General features: G+C 49.0%; 1 protein-coding gene and 1 long non-coding RNA gene across 2 annotated transcripts; both read left to right on the top strand.

Annotated features, from left to right (window-relative positions):
* The first annotated feature begins 285 nt into the window (after window positions 1-285).
* Window positions 286-5,712, top strand: LOC135829380 (uncharacterized). The gene is made up of 2 exons (XR_010555802.1): window positions 286-978; window positions 4,720-5,712. It is a non-coding gene; the product is annotated as an uncharacterized LOC135829380 (long non-coding RNA).
* Window positions 5,713-14,918: 9,206 nt separating this feature from the next.
* Window positions 14,919-24,189, top strand: LOC135829584 (uncharacterized). Its single transcript, XM_065341977.1, has 2 exons — window positions 14,919-15,191; window positions 16,994-24,189. Exon 2 carries the CDS (start codon window positions 19,540-19,542, stop codon window positions 20,629-20,631), a length of 1,092 nt encoding a protein of 363 aa, XP_065198049.1. The 5' UTR covers window positions 14,919-15,191; window positions 16,994-19,539; the 3' UTR covers window positions 20,632-24,189.
* The last annotated feature ends 26 nt before the right edge of the window (window positions 24,190-24,215 follow it).

Genomic DNA, 24,215 nt, shown 5'->3' with positions numbered 1-24,215 from the left:
GGGGGGGCGACCGGATACGACACATGTAGTAGCCGACTGGCCGAAATAAAAAAATGTGGCAAGCGGCTCAGGATGAATGAGTAAAATGTACTAGTACTTGCATGATGATGATGTGTTGTGTAGAGTGCTGCTGTGGATGCCGCCAGCCTTTTTACGCATTTGCCTTTGGCCTTCAACTGGCTATAGCTACTGCCTGTAAAAAAAAGGATCTCATTTCCTCTGCCCTGCCTTGCGTCTACTACGATCTAGCCCAGCTGTGTACCACGTGACGTGTAAGTGTGGGAACAGACAAGCCTAGCGTCTACATGCACTGTACAGGCGACATCGATCACTGTTGCATGTGATGACACTTGAACAGCTAGTCCGCCTCTGGCGACACAGTCGACAGTCGGCTTCATTTCGGAGTTGGCGTGGTATCAGCGGAAAGATGGGCCCGCAATGATTTTAGACCTACTCGTACATCTACTAGTACGTGTTGATGTGCACGAGTAGCACTGTACTTTTGTAGTGTGGAGCAGGCAGTAGAATCTGATGTCATGTTGTACAGTCATGTACATAATCTACGCGTAAATCTACAACTTTTGCCAGATCAGACAGATGAATGAAGCCACAGAGCTCTGGCCGCTGGAGCGTGCAGCGAACGTGTAGAGAGGATCTTGGACTGCTGCACCGTCCGCGCTTCAGTTCAATGCGGAATCGTTTTTTTCTTGCTCGTTGCCGTCTGTAGGTGTTCTGGGCGGATGCGTGTTCTGCTTGCGGCCCTTCATTATTGTTATTTTCTGGGAGTTTGAGTGACGCTCCGTCGCAATCCGGTTGCGGAAGTTCAGCGCTTTCGTTCGTTACCTGCCAATCGGCAGGTGGCGTTTAGATTTGTGGGACTACCTATCGTCCGGGTCAACGTTACCAGAATAGCAGACGCCGGACAAGAACCATCCGGCCGCTTTCGGGAGCAGGTGCTTCTCCCTGGCTTGAAGTCAGGTAAGATTCTCCCATTCAGTCCCCAACATTTCACTGAAGGTGTGCGCGGAGTTCTAGTAGTACAGCAGCCAGCCCTAACCCGTAACGATTTATTAGAAAAGGCTTCTGCTGATGTACAGTACTCCGTGTCGTGTGCTCACATTTGTCCGCATGGTATTGCATTGTTCATAGTGAAGCGCAGCAACGGCAATTCAAACGCGAAGGTATTTCGGCTGCTGCAATATCCACTCACTCTCAATCCTTGTGTTTTACAAACAGAGAAAATTAGTCGATGAATAATTTCGTCAAATTCCAAAGAAAGGACTTCTTTCAACCGGAAACGGTGACCATTCACGAGAAAAACAAAATTGATAGGAAAGTTTTTTTGAGCTGAAATTTTAGTGAAAAAGTTGTCAGCGCTTTCTAGGTTGTGCACAGTGCCATAGCTTAGATTGTTAGAGCTATGCTCATGACAAGCAAGGTCCCAGGTTCCAGTCCTGTTGGGGTTTGCATTTTGTTCTCTTTTCAGGGCAGTCCTAATCCCTGACAGATCACTTTGCTGGGGCGCCAACAGGTTCTAAAAAGTTGTATGACCGAAAGGAGGCGAAGAGGAAGAGGGGGTCTGGGGGACATGTCCCCCTTAAAAAATCTTATTATCAGGAGCGGGTTTTGTATTGCAAAGACGTTTCTATCAGTTTGAATAAAAAATATAGGTACTTCCGACTTGTCATTACAATTGTCGCTTCGCACATCGCAATGTTTGTGACTTGATTGTCTTAGTCAGGCTATCGAAATCACTGATTTCTGGGTTCGAACATTGGTATGACCCTTCCCACGCAATTGTTACGAAAGCCGTTGTGGTCTTGGAGCTCTATTCCGCATCAAACAAATTCTTCGCGTTCCGCAATATTTCGCCCAGAGTGCGAATCTTTTTTCTGTAGTTCATATCGGCCCACATTCCTTCCCACCGCTTTAGGAGCTGCATATGCGCCTTGATCCTTGAAGGGTTGGTGGCGTTCATGCGGATGCGGAAAACTCGGCCTCTAGCCGAGTCTGACGCAAACCGTGATTTTTTTGCAAACAAAGGGATACGAATCCTGGTATATCTCTTGAATTTGGCATGCTGAAGTTGAGTTTTGCAAGAACAAAGTGTTCTCAAATTCCTGAAATGCGCTACCTGTGGCGCATGTTGCTGCGAAGGTAGAAGGCCTGAAAACAGCAACAACATGAGCGCAGTGCTTGTCAAGGAAAGAAGGTGCTGAACTGCTAACCCTATCTCTCTGCTGCTGCTACTGCTGCTCATTATAATCTAGTGTAAAAATGCTAGTATGACGTCATCGCCTGACACCTGCAGGCATCCATTGCTTGAAAAGAAAGTTTCATGACCTGAATTTGAACAAGCTTCTTGTTCAGCGTTTTGTTGAGTACTGAAGGGTCCGCCTCAAATCCTGGTGAAGACGTCGACCCCAGCCGCAATTGCAGCAAAGCAGGAGGCCATAAACTAAATCTTAACCCTTTCCGTGCTAATGACGTCTATAGACGTCATGCGCGCTGTACGCCAAACGACTAATGACGTCTATGGACGTCATGAGATTTGCGCAGTATATCGCTGTGCATAGCTCAGTGTACAAACTTTCGTAACTCCGTCAAAAATAAGTCTATCGCGACAATCGATACACCGTTAGAAAGGCATTGAGCTCAGCTTTTCAGCAATAGAACGTTCTTCACGATAGGAAAAAGATTACTGGAGCGGCGACGGTGTGAACACAAAATTCACGGCACTGAGCGATCGTGAGTTTTTTTGTTCGTGCGTTCGCAGTTTTCTGTTGCGTGCCAGGGGATTTCCCTTTGGCACAGCGCATGCGTAATGGACACCAGCGGAAGCACGTGGATCTCAGGTTTGCAGCGCAGTTTGAATAGTGAAAATCGGCTGACCTGGAACAAGAAACCGAAAAAGAATGTGAGATCGAGTTGCTGTGCCTTTCCGAGGCATCGTGAAGTAGTTTCGACAGGACATAGAAGTTGCACCGCCATGCATATTGAGTTGAGAGCTACCAGGATCGATTTGCTTGGTCCTGATCTTTCCAACAAGCCCAGGATGATGAAAATCCATCCAGGTAAACTGAACTGAGAGAAAAATTCGTTCGGACCTGTGCGCGAAAACGACACCAGGAGAGTCAGTGCGCTGGAAAGTCAGTTTGCTGGAGTAAAAGGGGTCAGCACGGAAAGGGTTAAGCTGTATTCACAACTGGCGCGTGGACGCGGTACACTTGCGGTTCATGCGTGCCCAGATGCGCACTAAGCCTTTCACAAAAAACAGCAATCCGAGTCGTATTTAGCGTGTTTAGCGACACCTTCGAGTACCAATTTTTGGACCCCGCCAGTCAAAGTGACTGCTGGCATGTACGCTGGTACCCCGCCAGTCAGAGTGACTGCTGGCATGTACGCTGATACCCCGCCAGTCAGAGTGACTGCTGGCATGTACGCTGATACCCCGCCAGTCAGAGTGACTGCTGGCATGTACGCTGATACCCCGCCAGTCAGAGTGACTGCTGGCATGTACGCTGGTACCCCGCCAGTCAAAGTGACTGCTGGCATGTACGCTGGTACCCCGCCAGTCAGAGTGACTGCTGGCATGTACGCTGGTACCCCGCCAGTCAGAGTGACTGCTGGCATGTACACTGGTACCCCGCCAGTCAGAGTGACTGCTGGCATGTGCGCTGGTACCCCGCCAGTGAGAGTGACTGCTGGCATGTACGCTGGTACCCCGCCAGTCAGAGTGACTGAGTGACTGCTGGCATGTACGCTGGTACACGCCTGATACACGCTGAAAATTACAACTACAGATAATTAATAATTGGTTTACAAATCAATTGGCTGGAAAGCCCAGTGCCCTCCCTATGCTTTGCTTTCACCTAGGTAATCATGCTTGTTACTTCAGTTTCCTAATCATCAATTTATATAAAACTGATAGAAACGTCTTTTCAATATGATTATCATGTACATCTTTATGTATGTTTGTGCAAAGACGTTTCTATTGGTTGGATAGAAATAGAGGAATTCTTATGGAATGCATACTCCACTGCAGCCACTTCATTACATGGAGATCCCTGCACACACCATTCTCAAATCAAATAGTCTCTTCGCTGCAAATTACTTATGTCTCAATCATATTTTCTTACAAGAAAACTATGAATTAGCCTCTGGGATATAGCTGATGCTATTACCGCTCTTTAGAGATCGGATAGCTCTAATTCTGCGATGACCATGCCCGGAATTTACCGGAAGCCTGATTGATTATCTTCCAAGCTCTGGGCGTCGAGACCCCCAATATAATGGTCAAAACACAATGATCCCAAGGGACCCATTGGAACTTATTGAGCTGGAGGGGTATGCCCCATGTCCTGGGAAATTGTCAGAGAAACAACCCAGGGGATTAAGAGCAGAGCAGAAGAGTGCGGTTTTTACCGCTCTTTAGCGACGAAATGGCTCTAGTCTAGTGCCATTTTCTGCGGATTCTCAGCCTGTCGGAGTACTTACTCCAAGAGTTGTCATTATTAACGAAGAGCACAGCTTCAAGGGTGTGCTGTAAAAGACGGAAGGTCGTTTGCATCCGCTTTTGTAGATTTTCCCGGGAACTGGAACAGTGGGGTTGAAGTCAGTATCTGCAAAACTTAGACTGTGACAGAAAACAATAGCCTGATCTATGTGTTCGGTCTTCTTTGAACATGCGAGTGAGCGTGCGGACATGTTGGTGCCTAGAGTGGTGAATGGATGTCCAGTAAATGCTGTGATTGATACAGGATCCGCCGCTACATTGTTGTCAGAGGATTTTGCTGACCGCCTACCTAAGGAGCGGGAAAAGGAAACCTCAGACCAAGGCCCGAAGTAAATTGGTGCCAACGGACAACCACCGCCGCCCGAGACGAGGAGGACACCGCTCGGGTATTTGACAGTGCTCCGCCAGTTGGCGTGATGGAAAGGCGAACCACGCGTTCCCGCCATCCGCCCCAGCTGTTTGGGAGTCCTGTGTGGCACTAATGAGTGACTTCAGTGGTACTGACTGGATTGGTTGTGTTCTATATTAAAGTTAGTTTTTGGAACAATTTTGGTAGGGACTCCAATTTCACCTGCACTCGTGAAGTTAAAATTGTTAGCCATAATCTTAGTTTAATTTATTAAGTTACGTATAACACAAGGACGTGTTCTTTTCCGTGTAAGCGGGGGGATATGTCGTATCCATACTATTGACACGTGCCTTTCAGGCCTCTACGTGACAATTCTGCCTTATTTAGGTGTCTCATTATTTATTTATCTCCCGTAAACGGATTCATAATCGCCTTTATTTTATGTCTTCACACAAAGCCTGCCGCCTTCCTTATTTGGTATACCCTGTTATTCCTTAGCTGGCTCCTGCTCTTTGTGATACAGTTTATACATATTATTGCTAAGGTTTGGTACACTGCGGCATGCGGATGTACTATGGTTCATTATTTGTCCTATAGTTCGTATGGGGGGGGGGGGGGATCAGCCTCCTGCCCGTAGTTAGATATTATAGCAATCGCCTTTCTCTCTCTCTCTCTCTCTCTCTCTCTCTCTCTCTCTCTCTCTCTCTCTCTCTCTCTCTCTCTCTCTCTCTCTCCCTCTTGCCTTCCGCCTTCAGGCGGAAGCTTCGGCTTTCGTCTCTCTTGCCTTGTGCTCTCATATCATCTCTTGAACTAAGTTGCCTTCGTTGAAGATGTGAGTAAACCTGAACGCTGGTGTGAGTGTACGTGTCTGTATAATTATGCCTGAGTGTGTGTGTGTGTGAATATGTCTAGGTATATGTGAGTGCGTGCGTAAGAGTAATTCTGTTGGTGGACTCTCTCTCTCCAAGTGGCCACCACTGCACGGCCTTGTAAGAAGATTTAGTAAGTTAGTTATGTCCACGACCGCAGCCTCTAGTCTAACCCCGGGCCGACCGGATACGACACATGACCAAACCGGTAACACACCGAGTGTGCAATTCTGGCGCCAGAATTAGAGAAATTCCGCCCTCTCTTCAGAATTGACGGATTTGACGGAATTGGATAAAATCAATTCTAACGACGGAGTTTGTCACTTTTTGTGTAATCGAACTGTGCATCAACAATACCTAATTCTAGAATTGACGGAAATGCGTGTAATCGAAAGTGCCCTATATGTATGTGTGACCGCTGCATCGTGTGTTCCGCGAAAGCGGCTGCCGTAGTTACGATTTTTGCCTCCGCTAAGGCCCCGGTCACACATGCACTTTTTTTGGCGGTTCCGCTAAAGCGTAACTTACGCTTCCACCGTTGCCTCGGCAACGGCGGAGACTTAAGTTACGCTCTGGCGGAAAGTTTGGATTTCGCTACGCCAAAAAAATGCGAGCGGAAGCTCCGCTTTCGCAGATCCGCTTTGGCCGATACTGCATGGTGATGGCTTTGGAGTTTGGTGTCCTACTTCTGCACTGAGTTCTGGTGTTGTTTGGTCGCCGTTTGGTATTGAGTTTTCATATTGTTCTTCTTTGCCAATGAACTGTACGTTCTGGAGATCCGGCAAACAATACTGCATCGTTATGAGTGGATAGTTGGTGAAGGAATCCGTCTCCCAACTCATTGGCCCCGATCACGGACGATCTCCAACTCTCTCCTTCTCTCTCCAAGCAATACGTCCACCAGAGTATGCAACATTAGGACTGCAACCAGGGAGTAGTAGAGTACTCTGCCACACCCTCACTGCAATTGCCGGCATCCACGCAGTCGCTGGGTCGATGATGGATCATGGAGGAGTCAACGACACCCTGCTATACAACTATAATAAATTTTGATATTGATGTAAACTAAACTAATTTTCAAATACACCCGTACTGGGCCGCAGTGAATGTGCCCCAAATCCACGAGTGTACTTGACAGGAGACATTCAGCAGGCTGTCAGCGATCCACTATAGCTCTACTTGTACGAGCAAAGGTCGCTTAAACTCGGACAAGAACATCTAAAAATTCATAGGACATGCTACATTTGCATTCCCTCCGTCAAAGCGGAGCGTTGAGCTATAATTGAGGAGCACAGTAGTTTACCATGTATGTGTGGCCGCTGCATCGTGTGTTCCGCCAAAGCGGCTGCCGTAGTTACGCTTTTCATGTGTGGCCGCTGCATCGTGTGTTCCGCCAAAGCGGCTGCCGTAGTTACGCTTTTCATGTGTGACCGCTGCATCGTGTGTTCCGCCAAAGCGGCTGCCGTAGTTACGCTTTTCATGTGTGACCGCTGCATCGTGTGTTCCGCCAAAGCGGCTGCGGTAGTTACGCTTTTCATGTGTGACCGCGACCTACACACGGTACAAAACCGCATACAACTTAAAAGCATCATGGTCTTTGAAGTGGGCATGGAAACATGCGCGAAAAGTGAAATATCACATCAACGTTCGAAGCCATCCCGGAGCGCCTTTGAAGGCGGCTTTGAAAGCGGATTTCGGCTTTTAGTTTTCAGGCAAGACGAACCGAGTGGTTTGGTGTGTCGAATGCGCTGAGTTTTTGTTAGTTTTTGGAGAATCCGGTACCATGCCTCGAGTGGTCTTTTCTGCCAAGGTGGAGCTACGGCTGATAGAACTATGGGGAAAATACCAGCGAGAAAATGGAACTATGATTAAAAGAGCTGTTGCCGAGAAGAGCATTGCAGATGAGCTGAATCTGTGCGCAAAGCAGCTATCCGGAGGTGATCAGGAAACAGGAAATGATATACACGGCCGCTAGGGTTCACAACTCCAGCACACTCAGAGGAATACACCAGTTGTGAAGGCGTTCCACCGAGATCATACTAGCGGACCAAGAAATAGGATTTTTGAAATATTGAGCCAAGTGCCGCACGGAACAAGTGCGCGCAGCTCATGCAGAAATCAAAATTCCTGCTCTTCGCCATGGGTCAAGCGTGTAACCGGCTACTGCGGGTTGAGGAAAAGAATGATCTTTATTCGTACTGCACAGGGTTATATATGATGTAAAGGTGTCAACTAGATAGGTGGGATGGTAGGTGATAGGCCGAAGGGCCGTGGATAGAGGGGATAGGAGTGTGAACAGCAGGTAACACTGTTACACCATCCCACTCCCCTAAAGGAAGCATAGGGTTCAACGAGCAACTCAAGTAGATAAATCTGGATAAGCGGAATAAGTCGAGAACCCAACAGTCAAATCGCGAGGAAAATTACACAGAATGCAATGCAATGGAATTCCAGAAGTTAAGTCAGCTGCAATATCAGTGAAGATTCCTTGAATTTAAATAATGTCTTAAAAACACAATGTCTCTGCCAGACTCATCGCGCAAATTAGTTGCGGGCTCCCATGTAGCTTCGTCGACAGGATAGCCCTGCCAATGGACCAGGTACTCTCGCTGTGCCCTACGTTCTCGGTGATCCAGAATTTCTTCGACCATGAACCGTGTGTTTCCATCGAGGTCAGTGAATGATGATGGTGGAGGTTGCTCTCTGCCAGGAATAGCGTTTTCCTCATACCGCCGCAAGGCAGTAATGTTGAAGACGGGATGTGAACGAATCGTGCGAGGAAGCTCCAAACGATATGCGTTTGAGCTAATCTTTGCCTGCACGCGGTAGGGCCCAAACCACCTTGGCCGCAGCTTCCGGGACGGTTGAAGACGGGCCTCTGGCGTTAGCAAGAAGTCCTTATAAACAAGCACCATATCACCAACCTTGAACTGGCTGGGAACCCTTCCACGGTCTGCGTACAGCGCCTGGCGTGCTTGAGCGGCCACTGAGGCATCACGGGCAATGTCTAATACATCACGTTATTGCTGGAGCCAATCAACAGAGGCAGAACTCTCCCCTCCCCGTGAAATAAATTCAGGTGGGGACCGAGGATTAAATCCATAATTCAAGCAGAAAGGAGTGTTAGCAATAGATGATTATTGTGAACTGTTAATGGAAAACTCACACAACGGAAGAAGGGTGTCCCAATTGTCCTGTTTATGATTGACAAAAGCTCGTAGAACATCTTCTACTTGCCTATTAACACGTTCTATGAGCCCATCCGTCTGAGGATGGTTTGCTGTGCTGAAAGAAAGCTTAGTTCCTAGCTGTTTCATGATTTCTTGAAAAAAGTTGGCAGTAAATCTAGGATCTCTATCTGATACAATTGTGGAACTCAATCTATGAAGTCGGAATACATTCTGAATGTAAGGTTCAGCACTACCGCGGGCATCAATTGTGGAGTGGGTAGGAACCAAGTGAACACACTTGGTGAGGCGGTCTACAAATGTATAAATGGCATCATAGCCTCTGGGGGTGAGAGGGAGCCCCATGATGAAGTCCATTGAAATGTCCTTCCAAGGCTGGTCAGGAATGGGGAGGGATTGCAGAAAACCAGAACACTGCTGGCTGCCTTTGGTGTGTTGGCACACTCCGCAAGACTTAACAAACTTCTTAATATCAAGTCCCATTCTTGGCCAGTAAAAGTATCGTGCTAAACGAAAGTAGGTGCGGTCGCGACCCGAGTGACCAGCAGTTGCACAATCATGATACTCCTGGATAAGTTGCAAACGCATACTGCAATTCGGTATACAGAGACGGTTATTGGGGGTTCCTCGATGGTATAGAAGATGCATTTGCTCATCCCAATAGTATTAGTCATGCATATTATCTGGACCGGAATGTTGCATTCTTTCGATAATAGGTGAGAGATCCTTGTCATGCGAATATGCATTCTAAATCGTTGTCGCCAGCTGGTCGTTAATCTGCAGTGCATACTCGATGGCATTTACGTTGGCTGTTGGGGTGGGCTTGTTAATGCTAGATAGAATCTCATCCTGGCATGCCCTGTGCAAATCTGGGCGACGTGATAGTGGATCTGCGACGTTCTCTCGTCCTGGCTTGTGGTGAACAGAATAATGATAATCTGCCAAAAACTCCACCCACCTGGCCTCGCGCTTAGTAAGGTGGGGTTTGGTTCTCAAGTGAACCACTGCCATATTGTCAGTTAGGAGCTCAAATTGATTGAACAGGTAAATTCTCCAGCATTTGAGCGAGAATACGACTGCAAGGGTCTCTCTCTCTGCCGCTGTGTAGTTTCTCTCTGCAGATGATAATTTGCGGCTAGTGTATGCTACGGGGTGCCAATCCTCGTTATCATCTTCTTGGAGGAGAACGCCTGCTATCGGAAAATCACTTGCGTCCGTAACCACTCTGAATGGCTTGTCTACATCTGGAAGCTTGCTTGGAATCGTCCCATTCAAATCGTGCGTGCTTTCCAGTGATCGCTTCAAGGGGCTTAGCTATAGACGAATAGTGGTCTATGAATCGTCTAAAATAGTTCGTGAAGCCTAAGAACTGTCTTCGGGTCAGGTGAAATATGAGAGCCGTTGATGCCCCAAGAACAGAACTTCCGAAGCGCTGAATTCGCACTTCGATAACTTGCAGAGCAGTTGGTTCTTCCTGAGCACGTCCAGCACCGTCCGCACATGGCTTAGATGCTCTGAACACGATCTGCTCAATATGAGAATGTCATCCAGAAACACAACTACAAAATCTCGTGGCGGAGGATACTGTTCATCAGAGTCTGAAATGTGGCCGGTGCATTAGTCAGGCCGAAACCCATTAACCGGAATTGATAGTGCCCAAACGGTGTATTGATGGCCGTTTTCTCGACATCGTTCTTCTGAATACGGATCTGATTGTACCCTGATCTTAAATCGAGCTTCGTGAAATACGTGTTCCCCTGGACTGTGTCAAATAGATCATCCACATTGGGCAGGCAAGCCATATTATTCACAGTAATTTTGTTAAGATCCCTCCAGTCGCATACCATGCGCAAACTGCCATCTGCCTTTTTTACGAAGAACACGGGTGCACCATACGGGGACTTAATAGGCTCAACAAAACCCTTTGCGAGTAGTTGCTCCAGTTGCGACTTCAACTTGTCCATTTCCGGCTTGGGGAGACGATAGGCTGGACGTGACGGCGGCGGTGCACCCTCTTCAAGCCGAATCTCATGATCTACGGATCTTTCAGGTGGAAGTGCGTCCGGCAGTTCATCATGAAAGACATCGGAATACTCACGAAGCAAGTCAGCAACTTCGGGATTGTTAGAGTTGGGGATACTCAGAGGTGGATCAAGACCGGAGTCGTCCTCAGCTGTGACCCATGCTAGGAATCCTTGTTCGCCGTTTCTGAGCGCATGACTAGCCTGACAGACAGAAATGAACACGTTTTCGATTTGCGAGTCTCCGTCCTTGTCCTGAGAAGGTGCACTTGGCAGGTCATTCCCGTCCACGATTATTTCGTTGGTCCGGAAATTGATTCGTTGGTTGTTCCTAGTCAACCAGGGCTTGCCCAATATCGCGTCGTAGCGGGCGAGGGGAAAGACGGTAAACTGCAGTTTCTCCTTGGAGTCGCTGACAACAACATCTATGGCGTTCGTGGTCTCCATAGCGTGTGAGCTCGTTTTTCCATCCGCTAATGTGACTTTGAGTAATTCCGATCCCAACTCTGTTGGCACCTTGTGTCTTCGGACGAACACCTCAGAAATGAAGTCGTGGGTTGATCCACAGTCGATCAACACTGTCGCTGGACGGCCGTGCAGTTTGGCTTCCACCCGTAGTAGCTCGTTCTCTTTTTCAGCGACGACACTGCCGACGTGCGCTTCGCGGCTCTTCTTAACATGTTTTTTGGAATCAACACAACTAGTAGCGGTAGCAGCAGCAACATCCGCGGCAGGCTCATCTTCTCCGCAATCGACTTCGTCAACCAATAAGTCACTGAAGCGATTCTTCGTGGCGATTGGAGCGGCAGTGGGACAGGGTGGTGCTCTTCTCAGCGCCAGTGATCGCACCGCTGTCACTGGCGTCCAGCGTTTGGGTGGTGGTGAACTCGCGGGCAATCTCGGGCTAAATGTCCCTGCTGTCGGCAAGCGAAATATCTGCCAGCACTCATCAAGCGATTACGGTCTTCTGACGACAGTCTGGTTGGTCTTTGGATATTTGGCGATCCTGCAGCTATGCCATCTGGTTGGTGTCGATTCTCTGCCGTTACGGTCAGTGCTGCTTGTATAGCCTTCGACAGTGTTGTCGGATGCTCCTTGAGTACTTCACGCCTCAAATGGCCCCCGAGTCCGTTGACAAACAGCAGGGCGCGCGAGTGTTCGTCTAACTCAGGTACCTGCAGGCTGAGACGATTAAAGTCAGTGATAAATGATGCAACGGTGTCCTTCTGACGAGCACTAAATAAATTCAACCGATTTTGCTCATTGCTGAAATGCGGGCCATACACACTTCCTAGTGCATCCCTTAGCGTGGGCCAGTTGATGTAGTGTTCCCCAGCCTCCATGTTCGAAATAAGCCATAGGCGGGCATTGCCCACAAGAAAACTCGAGGCATAAGTAACTTCTTCCTCCTGTGTCGCAAATCCTATGGCTTTTATAGCTAAGTCCATGCTAAATACCCACTCCCGAAACAAATCTGCCTCACCGTGAAATGCCGGGGGCTCCTTGACATGGCGCTTGGTAATATTATCACGAGGGTGTTCTCTGGTGCTTAGCCCTGGGCTGGATGGGACTTGAAATGGTCTCGCAGGAGTTGGAGTGATGGCGGCCACGAGTCATCGCAACTCTTGTAGAGCCAGGTACGCTGTCACGGCGATGACGGTCAGCAGGAGCAGAATGCCAGTACTAGTCAGGTCGATGGAAATCATCCTCTCTGCTACTAGTGTAACCGGCTACTGCGGATTGAGGAAAAGAATGATCTATATTCGTACTGCACAGGGTTATATATGATGTAAAGGTGTCAACTAGATAGGCGGGATGGTAGGTGATAGGCCGAAGGGCCGTGGATAGAGGGGATAGGAGTGTGAACAGCAGGTAACACTGTTACAACGCGGGTCACTTTTTACGTGTTTGGCATGCACTGCATTTGACTGTGTGAATGCACAGGCGTTGCAAGTGACTTGTATAGTCATGTAAACGCGAACTTTTGTACCGGGTGTGAATGCAGCCTTAAAGGGGAAGTTAAGGCAAAAATTTCACCAGCTGTAGTCTTCGGGGTGCTGACTCGAATGGTCGTGGTCCGAGGAAGCTGAGACGCTCCCTTCCTACTTGAATCCCAATCGAACTCGCGCACTTCCACCGAAACTGGATGACTGCGCCCCACTAGATGGGGATTTGTATGCAAAATGTCACTAAAAGCGCCATTACGTTCTTATAAAGGCACGGATGACCGCGATTGGCCCATATGTTGTAGTCTTTTGGACGCTGCGTCGACTGGTTTTGCTCCGAAAAGGCTGCGATGCAGCGTTCCTCCTTTCTTCCCAATCGATCATGGTTGAACAAGCGGTCACGTGCTCCTGCGTACGCCAGTCACCTGGTCACCGTGCCTGCAGGGTACAACTTACTAGCCTGTTTGACCTTTTTTGGGTGCAGTCCTGTCACTCGAGTTGAACCTTGGTGTGAAAGTTGTCGCCTGCTGGCGTGGTGACCAGGTGATTTGGGCACCCAGGAGCACGTGACCGCTTGTTCAAGCATGTTCGATTGGGAATAAAGGAGGAACGCTGCATCGCAGCCTTTTCGGACCAAAACCAGTCGACTCAGCGTCCAAAAGACTACAACATATGGGCCAATCGCGGTCATCCGTGCTTTTATAAGAACGGAAATGGCGCTTTTAGCACATTTTGCATACAAATCCGCATCTAGTAGGGCGCAGTCACCCAGTTTCGGTGGAAGTGCGCGAGTTCGATTGGGATTCAAGTAGGAAGGGAGCGTCTCAGCTTTCTCGGACCAAGACCATTCGACTCAGCACCCCGAAGACTACAACTGGTGAAATTTTAATTTTTGCCTTAACTTCCCCTTTAATTAAAAGCTTTGCAAACTTTTCATGTGTGACCGCGGCCTTAGTGGAGGCCCAACTGTGGAAAGGAGTAGCCTCAGTCAGCATGATCATAACGCGACGCAGCTCACCAGATCAAGGTGTGGGTCCTCTTCCGGTGCCGAAAGGCAGGCTCACGCCCCTACATGGCTACTTCCCATTGTCTAACCCCCAAGACAATTATGTAGCCGACTGGCCGAAATTAAAAAAAGAAAGCGAGCGGCTCTGGATGAATGACTGCAATGTACTGTCGCGGACATGGAAATCCAGTCGATTGACCAGGGCCGGAGCCCTCAGCGCGTACAGAACGTCGTCGTGGCATGCAGCGCACATGTTATTGTTGAAACGATGCAACCAACAGCAGCGCGTAATAAAGCATGCCATGGCTGCATGGCCAGCGCCCTGGGGCCGCTAGACGTGCGACCGAATTTCCAATTCCACGACAGTACATGCATGATGATCATGTGTTGTGTAGAGTGCTGCTGTGGATGCCGCCAGCCTTTTAACGCCTTTTGGCCTTGAACTGGCTGTAGCTACCATGGAGTAGTAAAATACATACGTATTTTACTACTCCATGGTAGCTACTGCCTGTAAAAAAAGGATCTCATTTCCTCTGCACTGCCTTGCTTCTACTACGATCTAGCCCGGCTGTGTACCCCGTGACGTGTAAGTGGGTGAACAGACAGGCCGACTGTAGGGTCTACATAATCTTTATAGTACAGGCGACATCGCTCACTAGCACTGTTGCATGTGATGACACTTGAACAGCTAGTCCGCCTCTGCTCTGGCGACACAGACTGTCGGCTTCATTTCGGAGTTGGTGTGGGAGCGTCAGCAGAAAGATCGGCCCGCAATGATTATGTAGACCTACATATGGATATACACGAGTAGCACTGTACTTTTGTAGTGTGGAGCAGGCAGTAGAATCTGATGTCATGTTGTACAGTCATGTACATAATCTACGCGTAAATCTACAACTTTTGCCAGATCAGACAGATGAATGAAGCCACAGAGCTCTGGCCGCTGGATCGGGCAGCGAACGTGTAGAGAGGATCTTGGACTGCTGCACCGTCTGTGCTTCAGTTGAATGCGGAATCGTTTTTTTCTTGCTCGTTGCCGTCTGTGGGTGTTCTGGGCGGATGCGTGTTCTGCTTGCGGCCCTTCACATTGTTATTTTCTGGGAGTTTGAGTGACGCTCCGTCGCAATCTGGTTGTGGAAGTGAAGCGCTTTCGTTCGTTACCTGCCCATCGGCAGGTGGCGTTTAGGTTTGTTTGACTACCAATCGTACTGGTCAACGTTACCAGTATAGCGGACGCCGGACAGGAACCACCCGGCCGTTATCGGGAGCAGGTGCTTCTCCCTGGCTTGAAGTCAGGTAAGCATCTCCCATTCAGTCCCCAACATTTCACTGAAGGTGTGCGCTGAGTTCTAGTAGTACAGCAGTCCTAACCCGTAACGATTTATTGGAAAAGGCTTCTGCTGATGTACAGTACTCCGTGTTGTGTGCTCACATTTGTCCGCATGGTAATGCATTGTTCGTAGTGAAGCGCAGCAACAGCAATTCAAACGCGAAGGTTTTTCGGCTGCTGCAGTACCTACTCACTCTCAATCCGTGTGCTTTGCAAGCAGAGAAAATTAGTCGATGAATAATTTCTTCAAATTCCAAAGAAAGGACTCCTTCCAATCGGAACCGTTGACCATTGACCAGAAAAAACAAAATGTTACATGTACAGTCGAATGTCACTTATCCGACCACTTCGGGAATCAGGCATGTTGGATAACTGATTATGTTGGATAACTGATATCCATTTTATGTGCAAACCGATCAAGACAAGCCTAGCGTCTACATAATCATAATATAGTGCACTGTACAGGCGACATCGCTCACTGATGACACTTGAACAGCTTTGATTCCCACCTTCCAAACCGGCAAATATTTAGATTTTGATAAAAACGATTCAAAGCCTCTCAATTTTTGTAATACTTGAAGTATGAAGTATAGATATAAGAATAAAAATAATAGTTAAACTTTCACACAAAACAAGCTCGGTGCAGCACCAATCACGGCAGGGATACCCGACCCTCCACCATCGCCAACTCACGAAGCATGTAAACTGGACGATGACGGGCGGACGGAGCACCCCTGACACTAGGCCTCCGCGGAATGTCCCGGCATAATTTCGGGAATTATCGGTGTGATTTTTAAAACGGGAATTATTGGCAAGTTTTGTGGAATAATCAGTAAAATTTGAGCAATGCCCCCCTTTTTTCAATTTTTTCCATTTATAACACCCTGATTTGTACCAAAAAGCTTGTGATCCTGAAGTTGATCACCCGGTATTTCAAAAAAGAAAGAAGAAAAAAGCTTCCAGCCTAGTTTCACGCGAACCGTGATTTTTTTGCCAGTACAAGTCGCAAAAAAACCCGTACGCGGTACGGTATCTGCAAAATGGAAGAAAAAAGCATTATTATGAGAATTATTGGTGGAATTACGGGAATAATCGGTCGAAATTTTGAGCAATGCTCAAAGGAATTATCGGTAAAAATACGAGCATATTCCGCGGAGGCCTACCTGACACACAACACAGCGGAACGTAGCAGCGCGAGAGACACCCGACGGCGATAGTAACCCATCAACGTTGAACAACTAATGTTGATGACACTTGAACAGCTACTGTAGTCCGCCTCTGGCGACACAGTTGACAGCCGGCTTCATTTCGGAGTTGGCGTGGTATCAGCGGAAAGATGGGCCCGCAATGATTTTAGACCTACTTGTACTAGTACGTGTCGATCTACACGAGCAGGTACGCTTTCCAACGGCCAAAGAGAGTTGGAAAGCTTGTGTCTTTGTGGGTAACGCCTTTACTTCGACATTGCCGAGCCACCGTGCTCACAGCAGAGACTTCTGTGTGTGTTATTGTTGTGAAGTGGACCACAAAGACGCACTGTACTTTTGTAGTGTGGAGCAGGCAGTAGAATCTGATGTCATGTTGTACAGTCATGTACATAATCTACGCGTAAATCTACAACTTCTGTCAGATCAGACAGATGAATGAAGGCACAGAGCTCTGGCCGCTAGAGCGTGCAGCGAACGTGTAGATAGGATCTTGGACTGCTGCACCGTCCGCGCTTCAGTTGAATGCGGAATCATTTTTTCTTGCTCGTTGCCGTCTGTAGGTGTTCTGGGCGGATGCGTGTTCTACTTGCGGCCCTTCATATTGTTATTTTCTGGGAGTTTCAGTGACGCTCCGTCGCAATCTGGTTGCGGAAGTGAAGCGCTTTTGTCCGTTATCTGCCAATCGGCAGGTGGCGTTTAGATTTGTGGGACTACTACCAGAATAGCGGACGCCGGACAGGAACCATCCGGCCGCTTTCGGGAGCAGGTGATTCTCCCTTGCTTGAAGCCAGGTAAGCATCTCCCATTCAGTCCCCAATATTTCACTGAAGGTGTGCGCGGAGTTCTAGTAGTACAGCAGACCTAACCCGTAACGATTTATAATTGGGAAAGGCTTCTGCTGATGTAGAGGGGACGGCTCGATACCGGGACGCTTTGACAGCCAAATTTGTATAGACCCAAACCGATCATCAGCGTTGATTTATCACTCGAAATATGTTTGTGGAAGGAAGCTGGCATGTTGAAGTTTGCTCTGGGGCCAGAGTCAATCGAACTGAGCCACTCCTTTGTGTTGACCCATTGCCTCCAAGTTGCCCAATTTTTCGCTTCAAAAAAGTTCAAATCAGAGGTGGCTCCAAACTGGACACGTTTTAGAGTGCACGTCAAATTAACTCTGGGTCTGAAATTAGGTAATTGCTATCGCCCCACGACGGCCAGTACAGAGTAACAATAAGCCTTGTTTGTGCTTCCATTAGTTTTGATTGGTATGCGGTGCTTTATTGGCGAGAGGCGAGCCGCTGTTTACCTGCGACAAGAAGTTGATTTTTCGAAAGTCGTAAAATTCAAGTCGCAGTGCGAAGCAACGCGTCAAAAACTCACCTGCTTGGTATGGCGCTTCTGGTCATCGCAGAGCCATGAAATTTTGGCTCGGAGTATAACACATCGTAGTCTCACTGTGACATATGTTTTCTAATCAAAATACCAAGAGAGAAAGTGAATATTGAGTCCGTTCCGGTTTGCAACCTATGTCCTATTTGAGACCGTCCCCTCTACAGTACTCCGTGTCGTGTGCTCACATTTGTCCCCATGGTGTTGTATTGCTCATAGTGAAGCGCAGCAACGGCAATTCAAACGCGAAGGTATTTCGGCTGCTGGAATATCCACTCACTCGCAATCCGTGTGCTTTACAGGCAGAGAAAATTAATAGTAGTCGATGAATAATTTCGTCAAATTCCAAAGAAAGGACTTCTTCCAATCGGAAACGGTGACCACGAGAAAAACAAAATTAATTGGAAAGTTTCTTTGAGCTAAAATTTTAGTGAAAAAGTTGTCAGCGCTTTCTAGGTTGTGCACAGTGCCATAGCTTAGATGGTTAGAGCTATGCTCATGACAAGCAAGGTCGCAGGTTCCAGTCCTGTTGGGGTTTGCATTTTGTTATCTTGTCAGGGCAGTCCAAATCCCTGACAGATCACTTTGCTGGGGCGCCACCAGGTTCTAAAAAGTTGTATGACCGAAAGGAGGCGAAGAGAAAGAGGGGGTCTGAGGGACATGTCCACCTTAAAAAATCTTATTTTCGGGAGCGGATTCTGTATCGCAAAGACGTTTCTATCAGTTTGAATAACAAAAATATAGAAACTGCCGACTTGTCATTACAATTGTCGCTTCGCACCTCGCAATGTTTGTGACTTGATGGTCTTAGTCAGGCTGTCGGAATCACTGTTTTCTGTGTACGAACATTGGTATGACCCTTCCCACCCAATTGCTATGAAAGCCGTTGTGGTCTTGGAGCTCTCTTCCGCATCAAACAAATTCTTCGGGTTCCGCAATATTTCGCCCAGAGTGCGAATCTTTTTTTTGTAGTTCTTACCGGCCCACATTCCCTCCCACCGCTTTAGGAGCTGCATCTGCGCCTTGATCCTTGAAGGGTGGTGGCGTTCATGCGGATGCGGAAAACTTGGCCTCTAGCCGAGTCTGACGCAAACCATGATTTTTTTTTGCAAACAAAGGGATATGAATCCTGGTGTAACGTTATCTCTTGAATTTGGCATGCTGAAGTTGAGGTTTGCAAGAACAAAGTGTTCTCAAATTCCTGAAATGCGCTACCTGTGGTGCATGTTGCTGCGAAGGTAGCTGGCCTGCAAACAGCAACAACATGAGCGCAGTGCTTGTCAAGGAAAGAAGGTGCTGAACTGCTTACCCTATCTCTCTGCTGCTACTGCTACTGCTCATTATAATCTAGTGTAAAAAATGCTAGTATGACGTCATCGCCTGACACCTGCAGGCATCCATTGCTTGAAAAAAAAAATTTCATGACCTGAATTTGAACACGCTTCTTGTTCAGCGTTTTGTTGAGTACTGAAGGGTGCGCCTCAAATCCTGGTGAAGACGTCGACCCCAGCCGCAATTGCAGCAAAGCAGGAGGCCACAAATTGTAGCTTAAGCTGTGTTCACAACTGGCGCGTGCACGCGGTACGCTTGCGGTTCGTGCGTGCCCAGATGCGCACTCAGCCTTTCACAAAAAAACAGCAATCCGAGTCCGTATTTAGCGTGTTTAGCGACACCTTCGAGTACCAATTTTCTGACCCCGCCAGTCAAAGTGACTGCTGGCATGTACGCTGGTAACCCGCCAGTCAGGGTGACTGCTGGCATGTACGATTGTACCCCGCCAGTCAAAGTGACTGCTGGCATGTACGCTGGTACCTCGCCAGTCAGAGTGACTGCTGGCATGTACGCTGGTACCCCGCCAGTCAGTGTGACTGCTGGCATGTACGCTGGTACCCCGCCAGTCAGAGTGACTGCTGGCATGTACGCTGGTACCCCGCCAGTCAGATTGACTGCAGGCATGTACGCTGGTACCCCGCCAGTCACAGTGACTGCTGGCATGTACGGTTGTACCCCGCCAGTCAGAGTGACTGCTGGTATGTACGCTGGTACCCCGCCAGTCAGAATGGCTGGCATGTACGCTGGTACCCCGTCAGTCAGAGTGACTGGCACGTACGCTGGTACCCCGCCATTCAAAGTTACTGCTGGCATGTACGCTGGTACCCCGCCATTCAAAGTGGCTGCTGGCATGTACGCTGGTACCCCGCCAGTCAGAGTGACTGCTGGCATGTACGCTGGTACCCCGCCAGTCACAGTGACTGCTGGCACGTACGCTGGTACCCAGCCAGTCAGAGTGACTGCTGGCATGTACGCTGGTACCCCGCCAGTCAGATTGACTGCAGGCATGTACACTGGTTCCCCGCCAGTCACAGTGACTGCTGGCATGTACGCTGGTACCCCGCCATTCAAAGTGACTGCTGGCATGTACGCTAGTACCCCGCCAGTCCGAGTGACTGCTGGCATGTACGCTGGTACCCCGCCAGTCAGATTGACTGCAGGCATGTACGCTGGTACCCCACCAGTCACAGTGACTGCTGGCATGTACGCTGGTACCCCGCCATTCAAAGTGACTGCTGGCATGTACGCTGGTACCCCGCCAGTCAGAGTGACTGCTGGCATGTACGCTGGTGCCCCGCCAGTCAAAGTGACTGGTGGCATGTACGCTGGTACCCCGCCAGTCAGAGTGACTGCTGGCATGTACCCTGGTACCCCGCCAGTCAGAGTGACTGCTGGCATGTACGCTGGTACCCCGCCAGTCAGATTGACTGCTGGCATGTACGCTGGTACCCCCCCCCCCCCCCCCCCCCAGTCAGAGTGACTGCTGGCATGTACGCTGGTACCCCGCCAGTCAAAGTGACTGCTGGCATGTACGCTGGTACCCCGCCAGTCAGAGTGACTGCTGGCATGTACGCTGGTACCCCGCCAGTCAGATTGACTGCAGGCATGTACGTTGGTACCCCACCAGTCAGAGTGACTGCTGGCATGTACGCTGGTACCCCGCCAGTCAGAGTGACTGCTGGCATGTACGCTGGTACCCCGCCAGTCAAAGTGACTGCTGGCATGTACGGTTGTACCCCGCCAGTCAGAGTGACTGCTGGCATATACGCTGGTACCCCGCCAGTCAGAGTGACTGCTGGCATGTACGATGGTACCCCGCAAGTCAAAGTGACTGCTGGCATGTACGCTGGTACCCCGCCAGTCAAAGTGACTGCTGGCATGTACGCTGGTACCCCGCCAGTCAGAGTGACTGCTCGCATGTACGCTGGTACCTTTGCCAGTCAGAGTGACTGCTGGCATGTACGCTGGTACCCCGCCATTCAAAGTGACTGCTGGCATGTACGCTGGTACCCCGCCAGTCAAAGTGACTGCTGGCATGTACGGTTGTACCCCGCCAGTCAGAGTGACTGCTGGTATGTATGCTGGTACCCCGCCAGTCAGAATGGCTGGCATGTACGCTAGAACCCCCTCAGTCAGAGTGACTGGCATGTACGCTGGTACCCCGCCAGTCATAGTGACTGCTGGCATGTACGCTGGTACCATGCCAGTCACGGTGACTGCTGGCATGTACGCTGGTACACCGCCAGTCAGATTGACTGCAGGCATGTACGCTGGTACCCCGCCAGTCAGAGTGACTGCTGGCATGTACGCTGGTACCCCGCCAGTCAGAGTGACTGCTGGCATGTACGCTGGTACCCCGCCAGTCAGAGTGACTGCTGGCATGTACGCTGGTACCCCGCCAGTCAGAGTGACTGCTGGCATGTACGCTGGTACCCCGCCGGTCAGAGTGAATGCTGGCATGTACGCTGGTACCCCGCCAGTCAAATTGACTGCTGGCATGTACGCTGATACCCCACCAGTCAAAGTGACTGCTGGCATGTACGCTGATACCCCGCCAGTCAGAGTGACTGCTGGCTTGTACGCTGGTACCCCGCCAGTCAGAGTGACTGCTGGCATGTACGCTGGTACCCCGCCAGTCAGAGTGACTGCTGGCATGTACGCTGGTACCCCGCCAGTCAAAGTGACTGCTGGCATGTACGCTGGTACCCCGCCAGTCAAAGTGACTGCTGGCATGTACGCTGGTACCCCGACAGTCAGAGTGAATGCTGGCATGTACGCTGGTACCTCGCCAGTCCGAGTGACTGCTGGCATGTACGCTGGTACCCGCCAGTCAGAGTGACTGCTGGCATGTCCGCTGGTACCCCGCCAGTCAGAGTGACTGCTGGCATGTACGCTGGTACCCCGCCAGTCAGAGTGACTGCTGGCATGTACGCTGGTACCCCGCCAGTCACAGTGACTGCTGGCACGTATGCTGGTACCCCGCCAGTCAGAGTGACTGCTGGCATGTACGCTGGTACCCCGCCAGTCAGAGTGACTGCTGGCATGTACGCTGGTACCCCGCCAGTCAAAGTGACTGAGTGACTGCTGGCTTGTACGCTGGTACACGCCTGATACACGCTGAAAATTACAACATCAGATAATTAACATTTGGTTTACAAATCAATTGGCTGGAAAGCCCAGTGCCCTCCCTATGCTTTGCTTTCACCTAGGTTTTCATGCTTATTACTTCAGTTTCCTAATCATCAATTTCTATAAAACTGATAGAAACGTCTTTTCAATATGATTATCAAGTACATCTTTATGTATGTTTGTGCAAAGACGTTTCTATTGGTTGGATAGAAATAGAGGATTTCTTATGGTACGCAAGCTCCACTGCAGCCACTTCATTACATGGAGATCCCTGCACACACCATTCTCAAATCAAATAGTCTCTTCGCTGAACATTACTTATGTCTTAATCAAATTTTCCTACAAGAAAACTATGAATTAGCCTCTGGGATATAGCTGATGGTATTACCGCTCTTTAGAGATCGGATAGCTCTAATTCTGCGATGACCATGCCCGGAATTTGCCGGAAGCCTGATTGGTTATCTTCCAAGCTCTGGGCGTCGAGACCCCCAGCATAATGGTTCAAAACCCAATGATCCCGAGGGACCCATTGGAACTTTATTAGCTGGAGGAGTATGCACCATGTCCTGGGAAATTGTCAGAGAAACCACCTAGGGGATTAACACCAGAGCAGAAGAGTACGGTTTTTACCGCTCTTTAGCGACGAAATGGTTCTAGTCTAGTGCCCTTTTCTGCGGATTCTCAGTCTGTCGGAGTACTTACTCAGAGAGTTGTCATTATTAACGAAGAGCACAGCTTCAAGGCTGTGCTGTAAATGACGGGAGGTCGTTTGCATCTGCTTTTGTAGATTTTCCCGGGAACTGGAACCCTGGGGTTGAAGTCAGTATCTGCAAAACTTAGACTGCGACAGAAAACAATAGCCTGATCTATGTGTTTGGTCTTCTTTGAACATGCGAGTGAGCGTGCGGACATGTTGGTGCCTGGAGTGGCGAATGGATGTCCAGTAAACGCTGTGATTGACACAGGATCCGCCGCTACATTGTCAGAGGATTTTGCCAAACGCCTATATAAGGAGCAGGAAAAGGAAACCTCTGACCAAGGCCCGAAGTCGATTGGTGCCAACGGACAACCACCGCCGCCCGAGACGAGGAGGACACAGTTCGAGTATTTGACAGCGCTCCGCCAGTTGGCGTGATGGAAAGGCGAACCCCGCGTTCCCGCTATCCGCCCCAGCTGTTTGGGAGTCCTGTGTGGCACGAGTAAGTGACTTCAGTGGTACTGACTGGATTGGTTGTGTTCGATATTACAGTTAGTCTTTGGAAAAATGTTGGCAGGGACTCCAATTTGACCCTGCACTCGTTTAGTTATTGTTACCTATACTCTTAGTCTAATTTATTAAGTTACTTATAACACGAGGACGTGTTCTTTTTTCCGTGTAAGCGGGGGATATGTCGTATCCATACTATTGACACGTGCCTTTTAGGCCTCTACTTGACAAGTCTGCCTTATTGAGGTTTCTAATTATTTATTTATCTCCCGTAAACGGATTCCTAATCGCCTTTTTTTATGTCTTCACACAAAGTCTGGCACCTTCCTTATTTGTTATACCCTGTTTTTCCTTAGCTGGCTTCCGCTCTTTGTGATACAGTTTATACACATTATTGCTAAGTTTTGGTACACTGCGGCATGCGGGTGTACTATGGTTCATTATTTGTCCTATAGTTCGTAGATCTACGGGGGATCAGCCTCCTGTACGTAGTTACATATTATGGCAATCGCCTTTCTCTCTGTTTCTCTCTCTCTCTCTCTCTCTCTCTCTCTCTCTCTCTCTCTCTCTCTCTCTCTTTCTCTATCTCTCCTTGGCCTTCCGCCTTCAGGCGGAAGCTTCGGCTTTCGTCTCTCTTGCCTTGTGCTCTCATATCATCTCTTGAACGAAATTACCTTCGTTGAAGATGTGAGTAAACCTGAACGCTGGTGTGAGTGTACGTGTCTGTA

Source organism: Sycon ciliatum, chromosome 13, assembly GCF_964019385.1.
Source record: "Sycon ciliatum chromosome 13, ocSycCili1.1, whole genome shotgun sequence".
In the NCBI taxonomy this organism is placed as follows: domain Eukaryota; kingdom Metazoa; phylum Porifera; class Calcarea; order Leucosolenida; family Sycettidae; genus Sycon; species Sycon ciliatum.
The sequence above is the reverse complement of the archived record's forward strand: the minus strand, read 5'-3'. Positions and strand labels throughout refer to the sequence as shown.

Excerpts from the sequence above, each read along its gene's own strand:
- LOC135829584 (XM_065341977.1), top strand. The coding sequence starts at position 19,540 with ATGTACGCTGGTAACCCGCCAGTCAGGGTGACTGCTGGCATGTACGAT.